Source organism: Bufo bufo, chromosome 2 (genome assembly GCF_905171765.1).
Source record: "Bufo bufo chromosome 2, aBufBuf1.1, whole genome shotgun sequence".
Taxonomy (NCBI): domain Eukaryota; kingdom Metazoa; phylum Chordata; class Amphibia; order Anura; family Bufonidae; genus Bufo; species Bufo bufo.
The window spans coordinates 350783092-350797102 of record NC_053390.1 but is presented as its reverse complement, the minus strand read 5'-3'; the positions used below and the strand labels follow the sequence as shown (position 1 = coordinate 350797102).

The following is a 14011-nucleotide window of genomic DNA, read 5'->3' as shown; positions in this document are numbered from 1 at the left end:
ATGTTTCCTGAGGTTCTACAATGCCCAGACAGTAAAAACACCCCACAAATGACCCCATTTTGGAAAGTAGACACCCTAAGGTATTCGCTGATGGGCATAGTGAGTTCATAGAAGTTTTTATTTTTTGTCACAAGTTAGCGGAAAATGATGATTTTTTTATTTATTTTTTTTCTTACAAAGTCTCATATTCCACTAACTTGTGACAAAAAATAAAAACTTCTATGAACTCACTATGCCCATCAGTGAATACCTTGGGGTGTCTTCTTTCCAAAATGGGGTCACTTGTGGGGTAGTTATACTGCCCTGGCATTCTAGGGGCCCAAATGTGTGGTAAGTAGTTTGAAATCAAAATGTGTAAAAAATTGCCGGTGAAATCCGAAAGATGCTCTTTGGAATGTGGGCCCCTTTGCCCACCTAGGCTGTAAAAAAGTGTCACACATCTGGTATCTCCGTACTCAGGAGAAGTTGGGCAATGTGTTTTGGGGTGTCATTTTACATATACCCATGCTGGGTGAGATAAATATCTTGGTCAAATGCCAACTTTGTATAAAAAAATGGGAAAAGTTGTCTTTTGCCAAGATATTTCTCTCACCCAGCATGGGTATATGTAAAATGACACCCCAAAACACATTGCCCAACTTCTCCTGAGTACGGAGATACCAGATGTGTGACACTTTTTTGCAGCCTAGGTGGGCAAAGGGGCCCACATTCCAAAGAGCACCTTTGTGAGATTTTATTTTTTGACACAAGTTAGTGGAATATGAGACTTTGTAAGATAAAAATAAATAAAAAAATCATCGTTTTCCGCTAACTTGTGACAAAAAAGAAAAAGTTTTATGAACTCACTATGCCCATCAGCGAATACCTTAGGGTGTCTACTTTCCAAAATGGGGTCATTTGTGGGGTGTTTTTACTGTCTGGGCATTGTAGAACCTCAGGAAACATGGTGCTCAGAAAGTCAGAGCTGCTTCAAAAAGCGGAAATTCACATTTTGATCACCCCCCTGTCATTGATCACCCCCCTATAAGGCTCCATTCAGATGTCCGTATGTGTTTTGCGGATCCGATCCATGTATCAGTGGATCCGTAAAAATCATACGGACATCTGAATGGAGCCTTACAAGGGGGTGATCAATGACAGGGGGGTGATCAGGGAGTCTATATGGGGTGATCACCCCCCTGTAAGGCTCCATTCAGACGTTTGTATGTGTTTTGCGGATCCGATCCATGTATCAGTGGATCCGTAAAAAACATACGGACATCTGAATGCAGCCTTACAGGAGGGTGATCAATGACAGGGGGGTGATCAATGACAGGGGGGTGATCAGGGAGTCTATATGGGGTGATCACCTCCGTCATTGATCACTCCCCTGTAAGGCTCCATTCAGATGTCCGTACGTGTTTTGCGGATCCGATCCATGCATCAGTGGATCCGTAAAAATCATACGGACATCTGAATGCAGCCTTACAGGGGGGTGATCAATGACAGGGGGGTGATCAATGACAGGGGGGTGATCAGGGAGTCTATATGGGGTGATCAGGGGTGATCAAGGGTGAATAAGGGGTTAATAAGTGACAGGGGGGGGGGGAGTGTAGTGTAGTGGTGCTTGGTGCAACATATTACTGAGCTACCTGTGTCCTCTGGTGGTCGATCCAAACAAAGGGGACCACCAGAGGACCAGGTAGCAGGTATATTAGACGCTGTTATCAAAACAGCGTCTAATATACCTGTTAGGGGTTAAAAAAATCACATCTCCAGCCTGCCAGCGAACGATCGCCGCTGGCAGGCTGGAGATCCACTCTCTTACCTTCCGTTCCTGTGAGCGCGCGCGCCTGTGTGCGCGCGTTCACAGGAAATCTCGGCTCACGCGAGATGACGCCAATCGGCGTTAGTGTGACCTGGGAGCGCCGCAGAGATGACGCCTTTCGGCGTTAGTGTGACGGTAAGTATATGTCAATATTCTGTTTTTTGTTTTCTGCTTTGTTTGGTCTTTTCTCACAGACCATTTACTGCAGCCAGAGAGGGAAGGGGGTTGAATGAATAATAACGTCACACATTAAACTAATCAATGCAATGCTCTTCTGTGGACATCGTTACTGAGGTCTATCAAGAGAACGATGGCAATATTGTACTAGTCTACATCTACTATTCTAATGATGATTACCTTATTCCTATTACAGCAGCAATAAACCAACAATTGATTATTCAACTATATGGGAGATGAACCTACATAGAGACACATGAATCCCTATAGCTCAAAATACATCAGTCTTTATTGACGTCACATACAGAACATAATTTAAAAAAAAAGATGGATCATATCAATGTTTAGTGTGGTGCTCCTGAGGGAGGGAAGAACATGACTAGTACTGGGCGGAAGATAAGTATAAAAAGAAAGTCAGGGATGCTCAACCTGCGGCCCTCCAGCTGTTGTAAAACTACAACTCCCACCAGGGGCATTGCTAGGGTCTAAAAACATCTGGGGCACAAGCCCATTGTATCACGCCCCTGTGAAGCAACGCCCCCACCCCATGAAGCCACACCCCCATGGGCCTTCACAGTAGTTATTAACCCCTTTCAGCAGTCCCCCCCTTCACAATAGTTATTAACCCTTTTCAGCAGTCCTCCCTTCACAGTAGTTATTAACCCCTTTCAGCAGCCCCCCCTTCAGTGAATGGGGGACTGCTGAAAGGGGTTAATAACTACTGTGAAGGGCCTAGCCGTCTGGGCAGCCCCACAGATCATCCCCTCAGTAATCTGTATCCTGCAGTAACTGAACTTTAAATCAGCGCTCATCTCATTACTATCTTTACTTACACACTCAGCTCCAGTAACAGGCAGTGCGGGCGGCGCTCACTCACTGACGTCACGCGCCTGCACCGCCTAGTGGGAGGAGCAGGCGTGTGACGTCAGTGAGCGAGCGCCGCCCGCACTGCATGTTTCCGGAGCTGAGTGTGTAAGATAGTAATGAGATCATGAGCGCTGTTTTAAAGTTCAGTTACTGCAGGATACGGATTAGGATGGCGGGGCTGCTCAGCGCAGGAGAGTCAGAGCGGCCAGCCCTGCCAGCCAGGGGCGTAGCTAGAACTGACTGGGCCCCACAGCAAAAAAAATTATGGGGCCCCCCTCCATGACTATCCTGGCATCCTATATGTGCATATGTAAGGGAGAGTTCACATCACATTTTTGCCATCCGTTTGATGTTTACGTTGGAAAATGGGATACAAAAGAGCAGCACACTACGGTTTTGTATCCTGCAAAGTCTGTTAAAAAAAAAAAATTGACATTAACGTATCTTTTTTTTGACAAATATAAATATTAGAGAGGGCTCACCTACTGATCAGAGGTGAGTCACCTGTTAACATATACATTTTATGTATACATTACCAGGGGTCAGAAACCTTCGGCACTCCAGCTGTTGTGAAACCACAATTCCCAGCATGTTCCATTAATTTCTATGGGAGTTATGAGAAAAGCAGAGCAATAATGCATGCTGGGAGTTGTAATTTCACAACAGCTGGAGTGCCGTAGGTTGCCTACTCCTGCATTAGACGAATGGCAAAATGTGATGTGAAATCGGCCTGGGTGTGCCATGATAGTGCCAAGTACTAGAGACAGAGAAGGGAGGCTGCCATGTACGGGGCACAGTATAGTATAGGGGGTACAGTACAGGGCAAGGGGGGGGGGACGCACAGTGCAGCATAGGGGGTACAATGCAGCATAGGGGGCACACTAAAGGGCAGGGGGGACAGTACAGCATAGCGGGCACAATACAGGGCAGGGGGCACATACAGTGCAGCTTAGGGGGAACAGTGCATTATATGGGGTACAGTACAAGGCAGGGGGCACACACAGTGCAGCATAGGGGGCACAGTGCATTATAGGGGGTACAGTACAGGGCAGGAGGCACACAGTGCAGCATAAGGGGCACAGTACAGATCAGGAGCCACACACACAGTGCAGCAGGGGGCAGAATACAGCATGGGGGGCACAGTACAGGGCAGGGGGGCAAAATACAGCATAGGGGGTACAGTACAGGGCAGGGGGTATACACAGTGCAGCATGGGGGGTACAGTACAGGGCAGGAGGCGCACACAGTGCAGTATAGGGGGTACAGTACAGGGCAGGGGGCAGAATACAACCAAAACATGCACCTAGAAATGCTCCATTCACATGTCCTACCTCAGGAGATGATAGTTCCTAGTGGGCAAAAGGACCTTTCATGATGTCAGGAGCACATGATCAGTCACATGAGTGGGCGGAGTCAGGCTCCGGGCTGTGCAGGAGATTGTGTGGAAATGACTGCGCTGGCACGAAAGCTTTAGATAATCAAGACACTTGATGTCAGGCTGCCGGGCCCCTTGTCAGCCTGGGCCCCGAAGCAGCCGCTTTCCTGGTAGTTACGCCACTGCTGCCAGCATAACATTCGGGGCACTGGTCAAAACATCCGGGGCTCAAGCCCCGAATGTTTTGACCTAACGACGTCCCTGACTCCCACAATACCCTGCTGTAGGCTGATAGCTGAAGTCTGTTCGGACATGCTGGAAGTTGTAGGGCCGCAGGTTGAGCATGCCTGATATAAGTCATAAAACATATAGCAAAGGACAAGTGAGTAATAGCAAATGCTACAGGTAAATGGCCAATGCTAAGGGACAATACTAGTGGTAACCCATAGACCACTCCATCCACTCTAAGTATGCATTAAATAAATTGCAGAAATGACCTACCGATGAAGAACCGTATACCCCTTTGGGGTGTATATTTTGTGACTTATATAATTTCTTTCTATACTTATCTTCCACCCAGTACTAGTCATGTTCCTCCTTCCCTCAGGAGCACCGCACTTTACATTGATATGATCCATCTCTTAATCATGTTCTGTATGATGAATTCAATAAAGATTGATGTATTTTTGAACTATAGTGACTCATGTTTCTCTATCTAGTTATTCTGTTGGTTGCTCGTTTTTTGGGGTTAACATTTCTTTCATGTTGGTTAACCTTTTCATTCAACCGCTTCATTACGGGAGTGCTTACCACCCCCCCCCCTCCTTCCTTCCTTAACAGGCCAATGTTTCAGCAATGGGCCTATATAGATGCAATTAACAAATTCATTTCTGAGCCAACCTACATGTATTTAATATGATTTTTCACAGGACACCTTAGACCTTTCTTTTCTGCCATTAGATGACACATATTTTTTTTATTTTTAATCTAAGGAAAAAATGTGAAAATTATGAAAAATATTTTTCCTTTTTTTTCTGTTACGAAAGGTTTCAAGACAAAAAATTCTTAAAATCATTCCCGTACGCTTGTACCCTGAAAATGGACACTATTTGAGTAATTTATCTATTGGCTGCCGCAAGACTTCAAGACTGCAGCGCATTTTGGACTTTGGCGGCCTATTTTCTATTGCTGGTTCTTTGGCACCGTACTGCTAGAAAACTGTTGTACAGTGCCAAAATGTTACAAGCCCCTTCAAAGTAACTTTTTTTTATGTTGTCCCCTTAAGGTATTCATCTTGGGGAAATTTTGACATTTAAAGTTTTTTTTTTTTAAGTTTTTTTTTATAAATGCAAAAAATATGCATGCATTTGTATATTTTACACAGAAACTCCCCCCCCCCCTCCACCACTATACTAAATATAGCTAAAACGAATACATCGATTTTCAAAATAAAAAAGTGAGTGTATGTTTTACACACACAAATTCTACTCTACTATTGCTAAAAGTAATAAATCTATATTTTTTTATGAATAAAAAGGTGGGGATGTGTGTATGTGTGTGTACATAGTTAGCTATACTATAACTAATACTAGTAACTATTGCTATAACTTTTTTAAAAAATTTTTTTTTTCTGTGTTTCTCTTTATTAATTGTTTAGGATTTTTTTTTTATTATTTATTTACTTTTTGTTTATTTATTAGTGAATTACCCCATTCCAGGAAGCGGTTAAATCAGTGACTGCAGGCGCACAGTTAATTTTACAGCCAGCAGGGGGCACTGTAACTTCAAGAAGAGCGATCTCCATTGGATTCTAAATTGTACACTGCGATTGGTCCTTGTAGCAGGGTGCTAGAAGGAGGCAATGCAGCCAGAGCGCTTGTGCTGGTCTCAGCACTCCTCACTGTAACTGTCTAATGACAATGCAGTCACAGCCGGCAGATTGCAATGTAACCCATCGCTTTTATACGTCCGGTTACAGATACCGTCACAACATATAAAGTCATGCCGCGGTAGGCGTTTTCAGGGATAGCACTGACAAAATGAAAATGACAAATTTTCAATAATTGTTACTTTTTTTTTTCTGAATATTGACTTAAAGGGTGTGAGAAGTGCAAAGATATTGATGACCTATCATCAGGATAGGTCATCAGTATCAGATCGGCGGGGGTCTGACACCCAGCACTGCACTACCCCTTTGAAAAATACTACTTTCGATGGAAGTGTCCTTTTAAATACTGTTTATTTATATTTATTTCTAGTAATTAAAACCAGATAGTGAAACATTATTTTCTTCTAATATATTTTTATTTTGTGATTGTTCAGAATTTTTATTTTTTTTCTACTTTTTGTACATTCTTATGGAGGCGGCCATCTTGCCTGAGATGCTGCTTACTTTTTTCAATAACAGTTTAACATAAAAAAAAAAAAATTGATTTAAGCAATAATCTGATGGCACATTCCCTTCAAGCAGTTACATAACTGAACTGATACATGGATCCTGGAAGAGCCTAGTATTTGCACATAGAAGACACAAAGTAAAATGTATAAAGTTTAATGTCTGTATCTTTGTAGGCCGACTGGACTTCCAGATAGTGGATTTGGAGCTGTTTTGCCACATCATAGTAAAGAGCATAACAAAATGTAAGTGTTAAAATGTCCTATTAAAAATGTTTTTTTTTACATTGTTTTTCTAATACAGCAACTTCTCTTATATTCTTTTCATTAACAAAATGCGTCTTCCCTTAAGTGAAAGCAAACAGTTTCCTTTATGCTCGCATTCACTTTTAATTGGACAACATATTTTGGAAAGATGAGATACTTTATGATAAGCTGACCCCAGTAGTGTTCTGGGAGCATTTGATATACAGAGAATATTGGAAAATTCTAGAGCGTTTACTAAATAAAGAATAACCTGGATTTGCTCTGAATGAAATAACCCTTACAGTACTACTACATTTGCTTCTACTTTATAAGACAGGTAATTGAGGTATGTGTATGATCAGAAAGACTGCAGACTTTCAGGACTTCCTACTTATCTGTTCATTAAAGGGCGGTTTCTGATTTGCATCAATATCCTTAAAAATAATCATTTATGAAGATGTAATTATGTAATGTAGTTCTTTATTGCTCCTATCTCCCACTCTGGGCTGTGGTCACATGACCCTGTCCATGCAGCTCCTTCATATTTCCTGTGATGTTATTGTCCATGAGTGTGTCAGTGATAGGGGAGTCAGCAGAGAAGATGTCCCGCGGCGCAAGAAACCATCCAATAGTTTGAATCAAGTTCAGAGGTTTTCATTCAGCAAGTACCATCTTCTCTGCTGATCCACGCATCTTCTGAGGAACCCCAGGCATCCCCGACCAGAAGCACCTGTATCCCTGGCTGCACACCATCCGTTTTTGAGGGGATCAAAACAACCCCAGATGAGCTTACACTAAAGTTGTACCTACGCATAAACACAACCACACAAGGTGAGCCTCCCGTGTGGAGACACTCTCTTACTCTATATGTAGGATCCATAAACTATCTGGTGGGAGGAGCTATAAACTAGATGGGTGTTAGAGGCAGTGATATGGGAGTGTCTATGTAACTAGCTGGTGGGAGGAGCTATAAACTAGCTGGGTGTTGATAGGAGCAGTGATAGGGGAGTGTCTATCTAACTAAATGGTGGGAGGAGCTATAAACTAGCTGGGTGATAGGGGAGTGTCTATGTAACTAGCTGGCTGGGAGGAGCTATAAACTAGCTGGGTGTTGTTAGAGGCAGTGATAGGGGAGTGTCTATGTAACTAGCTGGTGGGAGGAGCTATAAACTAGCTGGGTGTTAGGGGCAGTGATAGGGGAGTGTCTATGTAACTAGCTGGTGGGAGGAGCTATAAACTAGCTGGGTGTTGTTAGGGGCAGTAATAGGGGAGTGTCTATGTAACTAGCTGGCTGGGAGGAGCTATAAACTAGCTGGGTGTTAGGGGCAGTGATAGGGGAGTGTCTATGTAACTAGCTGGTGGGAGGAGCTATAAACTAGCTGGGTGTTGTTAGGGGCAGTGATAGGGGAGTGTCTATGTAACTAGCTGGTGGGAGGAGCTATAAACTAGCTGGGTGTTGTTAGGGGCAGTGATAGGGGAGTGTCTATGTAACTAGCTGGTGGGAGGAGCTATAAACTAGCTGGGTGTTAGTTGCAGTGATAGGGGAGTGTCTATGTAACTAGCTGTGTGGGAGGAGCTATAAACTAGCTGGGTATTGTTAGGGGCAGTGATAGGGGAGTGTCTATGTAACTAGCTGGTGGGAGGAGATATAAACTAGCTGAGTGTAGGGGCGGTGCTGGAGCTGTGGTAGAGAGAGGAGCAGTGCATCATGGGTTTGGTTGGATACAGAGCAGGAAGTGCTACATACAAGATGGAAACAAACCATAGTGAATGGTTTGCATGGTGAAAATAGGTCAGAAGAATCCAAATTGAAAAAGAAGCATGGGAAAGATGTACATGAAGTAAGCAACTACTTGAGCATATCTGTTAAAAATCATAGTAATCCTGTTAAACTCCTTTAGGGCTAACCTCCCTTACAGAGAATCTGTCACCTCTCCTAAATTGTTTGATTTAGGAGATGCTTAGCCTTCTCAGGAAATGACTATTCTACATCATTTTTTCTCCTAACTCTACGTTGTTCTGTCCCTCTGTTATTCCTCATAAAAATGTATGAATAAGCTGACAATTGGGTGTTGCCATTCCCGTGTCAGAAGAATAACTGAATGGCACAACACAGAGTTCTAAGGAATAATGCCCCAGAATTGTTGTATTATGAGGTATACAATTATTCACCGAAACAGACATCTCAGAAGAGGTGACAGGTCCTCTGTAACATAGTGGAAATATAGGTTTGATATTGTGAACCATGTTTTGGAAATGATGAGATTAGCAGCTCAGAACAACTTTGGAAGTGGGTTGTTTATGATTAGCTGATGCATTTTATGCTTATGCCTTATTGTACAGGTTCATGCTATCAAAATATTTTATTTCCTTAATATTATTGGCATAAAACAATAGCATGCAAACCCTCTGAAATAATTATTCAAATAATCATAAGGCTAATACATTATAAATCAAATTTATTGCTGAAGTCCGCATTATAAAAAAAACAACTAATTCTACCTATTAAAACAAATTAGTGCTGATTGTCCTATAAAATGTTCTGGGCAAGACAGATTAATTGAAGACCATTTTCATCTGTAGCTTCTAGCCGCAAGAACCTTTTTAATATCTGCACATAAAAAATATTTATAGATGTGTAGAGCCTATGTGACTAAGGCTACTTTCACACTAGCGGCACGGACCTCCGGCAGGCTGTTCCGTCGGGTGAACAGCCTGTGGGATCCGTCCTGCCGCTAGTGACCGTGTGCCTCCGGAAAGCCGCTCCGTTCCCATTGACTATAATCAGGGCGGTGCGGAGTTCCGGCGGAGGCACGGCGAGAGGCTGCTGGAATAAATGTCGGACATGTCGTAGTTTTATTCCGACAGCCTCTCGCCGCTCGCTGCCGTGCTTCCGCCGGAACTCCGCCCCCATTATAGTCAATAGGGAAGGAGCGGCAGTCCGGGTGCACACGGTCACTAGCGGCAGGACGGATCCGACAGGCTGTTCACCCGACGGAACAGCCTGCCAGTGGTCCGTGCTGCTAGTGTGAAAGTAGCCTAAGAGTAAGGGTACTTTCACACTTGCGTCGTTTTATTCCGGCACTCAGTTCCGTTGCCTGAACTGCCTGCCTGATCAGGCAAACTGTATGCAAATGCATGTCATTTTTTCTTATTAGGATCCTGATCAGTCTGAAAAATGCCTGATCAGTCAGAAAAATGCATTGCAATACCGGATCCGTTTTTCCGGTGTCATCCGGCAAAACGGATCCGGTATTTATTTTTTTCACATTTTTAAAGGTCCAGAAGACCAGAATACCGGATCGGTCAATGCAGCAATTTGAATTCCGTATCCGGAACTAATACATTCCTATGGAAAAAAATGCCAGATCCAGCATTCAGGCAAGTGTTCGTTTTTTTGGGCTGGAGATAAAACCGTAGCATGCTACGGTATTATCCCAGTCCTGAAAAGTCAAAACGACTGAACTGAAGACATCCTGATGCATCCTGAACGGATTGCTCTCCATTCAGAATGCATTAGGATAAAACTGATCAGTTCTTTTCCGGTATTGAGCCCCTAGGACTGAACTCTATGCCGGAAAAGAATAACGCTAGTGTGAAAGTACCCTAAGTATCAAAGGGGAATGGTTATGTTTTTTTACTTTATTATTTTTAGAACAGAACACCATATCAAAATAAGGAAATCAATATCGACTTGAGTGTATTATGTCATAAATAATAAAAATTTCCAATCGTTATTAAACAAGATGATCCCCTGCTTGTGAATAGAATGTCAAAAAGGAGGGAAATGTAAAAACAAATATAATGAGATTAAAAAAGAACACTAAATAAAAAGTGACTTCACCAGCCCTTATTACCATTGTCCCACTAAATTCAGAAGATACTGCCGTCATTCCCTTGAAAATTTAAACAAGAAAAGTAATGTAGGCCCTCATTCTTCCCCCCAAAAAATCTAATATAATACAGATTTAAAATGAATTCAATTTAAGGGCTACGGACACCTGTTTTTTACTGTTCATTTTCTTCCAAAATGCTAAATTAAGCAACTTTCTAGATTATCTTCTGCAGAATGTGTGTAAGCCCTTCACCTAGCTGCTGGTGCTGCACAGCACTGATGCTGTTTCTGACAGCTATCTCTGTTCTCCCACTCTCTTCTCTTGGTGTTAGAGATAGAAGGAGGAGGTTGTACACAGCAAATGTGCATTAGAAGGAGAGAAAGAAACCAAGAAGGGCAGCTCACACAGGTTGTAGATGGGGAGCAGAGCACACACCAGGCAACAGGAAAAGACAGCAGCATCCTGGAAACACAAATCCACCATGTATTACTGTGAGGGACACGTCTACATGAGAAAATCTTTAAACTAGGAGCAAGTTGCAAACTGAAAATCTGGGTATCTGGAGAAATGGATGTTGCAGAATGAAACTTAGTGTAACTTTCAATTAAAGATAACTACATTTGCAATCATGTTTCTATGTTAATGGTGTCTGTATACTTTAAAGGGACACTGACAGGCCCTATAAACATATTTAGATATTCATATGCTGGCATAGGTCTTATAATGTGTATGCCAATCATATAAGTGTACCCCCTGTCCGCATTTCAAACACTGTAAAATCAACTTTATATTCATATGTGAATCACTTGCTTTTGTGCCCAAGGGGCGGTCTTTCTCCTGCATTTGTGCCCAGCCGCGCCCCAACTGCCGTTTCCTAGCGCCGCCCAGCTCATTATTGTTCACTGTGCAGGAAACGCTGAAGCCGCCGAATTGAAGGTTATGGGACGCAGGCGCACTACGATTCCGGCGAGTGAGGGTGCCGGGTAAGGTATCCGGCGCACCCGCAGAAGCTCCAAGTGAGGCCGATGCCCATACGTTTCTATTTGGCATGCGCGGGATCTCGCAGCATCGGGGACTGGAAAAGTCCCCCAGCGCAGTGAATAATAATGAGCTGGACGGCGCTAGGAAACGGCACTAGGGGCACGGCTGGGCACAAATGCAGGAGAAAGACCGCCCCTTGGGCAGAAAGGCAAGTGATTCACATATGAATATAAAGTTGATTTTACAGTGTTTGAAATGCGGACAGGCGGTACACTTATATGATTGGCTCACACATTATAAGACCTATGACAGCATATGAATATCTAAATATGTTTATAGGGCCTGTCAGTGTCCCTTTAAGTACTGGAATTAGCAATAAATAAAAACAATGGAGCACATAAAAAATATACAAGCCTGGTGCAGAGAATAGCACATGCACTTGTAGCATATTCAAAAACCAGCTGGCCAAAACTGTTGATATCCACTGTAAAATATTCTCCTACTGAAAGGGGTTGTATAGCCTAGCAGCAGATTTAAGCACTGGCCCAAGCTGGTGCCCAAAGGAAAAAAAGGCACCAATCACTTGTTCAAACCCATGTCATTCCAAACCAGGCAGTGATGGGGTTTCGTGACTGCTGCTGCCAGTCACTGGCCTCAGTAGTCACATGTGCAAGCACAAGACGTCACTACAGTGTGGAGGCTACCACGCTACTCAGTCTGCACCAATGTTCTTGATATTCTGCATATTGCGCTGTAAATATTTTTGGGTCATGTCAGGAGGCTGTGTCTTTAAAACTGATAATGAGGATGAGTTACACTATGGCCACTAGATAGTAAAGGGACATAAGTAGCTGGGAGGAAGAATTGAGGGCAATTTTGTGATAGTAGACCACCTGGTGATCCTGCTGAGCACAGCTTTTGGGTTGTAGGTCCTGGGGAGCAGGCTCAAGCATCAGCAGTCAGGACCTGCTTGGATAAGAAACTGTTGGTCCTAACAAAAGAAGTTGGGTCATAGAGGTGGTGGAGAGTCAGGCAGGTCACAAGCTGCCAGTTCCAGATCGAAGTGAGAACCACCATTAGAGATAGGTCTTAATTGTTGTTATAGCTAGAGACACTGATGGACTGCGGGTTTGGAACAAGCAATCTCCCTCTGCCACAGCACAGATTCTAACAAGTGCCGCCACTGTGTCCCACATTTGCCGATATAGTTTTTCACAGCGAATTAAGTTGTGTTTCTGCATTTAAAGGGGTTATCCAGGAATAGATAATGGTCAATATCACATCGATGGGGGTCCGAGTTACAGCACCCCCGCCGATCAGCTCTGGTGAGCGCTGTTGGCTCCCGACAGTTTTATAAGCACAGTGCCGCACATTGTATAGCGGTTGTGCATGGTATTGTAGCTCAGCCCTATTGACTGAATGGGGCTGAGCTGCAACTAGGCCATGTGACTGACTTAGGGTGACGTCTCATGGCCTAGTAAGATGGCGCAACGCTCATGGAACGTCCAACCTCTACTAACAGCTGATCGCCTGGGGTCCCGGGTGTCGGACTCCCGCCGATCTGATATTGATGACCTATCCAGAGAATACGTCATCAATAGTAATTCCCGGATAACCCCATTAACTCCTGTGTCAGCTGCCATTTTTATTCTCCACTCCGTTGCAGAACTGTTCCCATCAGACCCCTTTCCTTCACATACCACTGACATCTTACAGTGAATTATCTAGCTGAATTTCAATCTGCTTCTCTTTTAGGCATCTGGATACAACTTATGGTGTTGATTATAAGACCCCTTTTAAGTATACAACATTTTCAGTAAGTACCATTGTCTTTTCATTAATCTTCTCCAAGTATTTATATGCAGGAATGGGTAAGCAAGGAGTCTACTGAACCTCGGCATATTTCAGAGAGAGACCTCCTGACATGTTGGAAAATCTCACTGCAATGGACCAATCTACTGTTTTTGTAGGAAGGGCTTAAAGGGAACCTGTCATGTGGATAGTGGATTATAATCGAACTAATTATATACAATCATTAACTACTAAAAAGTACCTTAGATGTATTCACTGGTGTGACAGATGGTTACCTCATAATATACACACAAAGATGCCGCATGCTAATGAGCTGATTTGAGTCCAGCGTGATGTCATTGAGTCCAGCGTGATGTCATATATTTATATTTAATTCAGAGCTATAGCCACTCCCCTGCCCACCTGCTGCTGGTTCATATTTAAAATAACTGTCAATCAGCAGCAGGTGGGCGGGGAGTGTCAGGAGCTCATGAATATTCATGACTCATCATTATCAGCTGGAGCTTTTCAATACAA

The 14011-nt window shown here is 43.4% G+C and overlaps 1 protein-coding gene across 1 annotated transcript in view; it reads left to right on the top strand.

Moving 5' to 3' along the window:
* C2H9orf135 (chromosome 2 C9orf135 homolog) overlaps window positions 1-14011 on the top strand; it is a 55586-nt gene that overhangs the window by 32066 nt on the left and 9509 nt on the right. Inside the window, exons 4-5 of the mRNA XM_040417089.1 lie at window positions 6798-6866; window positions 13439-13499. Of these exons, the coding sequence (XP_040273023.1) occupies window positions 6798-6866; window positions 13439-13499 (130 nt within the window). The remainder of the gene's footprint in view (window positions 1-6797; window positions 6867-13438; window positions 13500-14011) is intronic.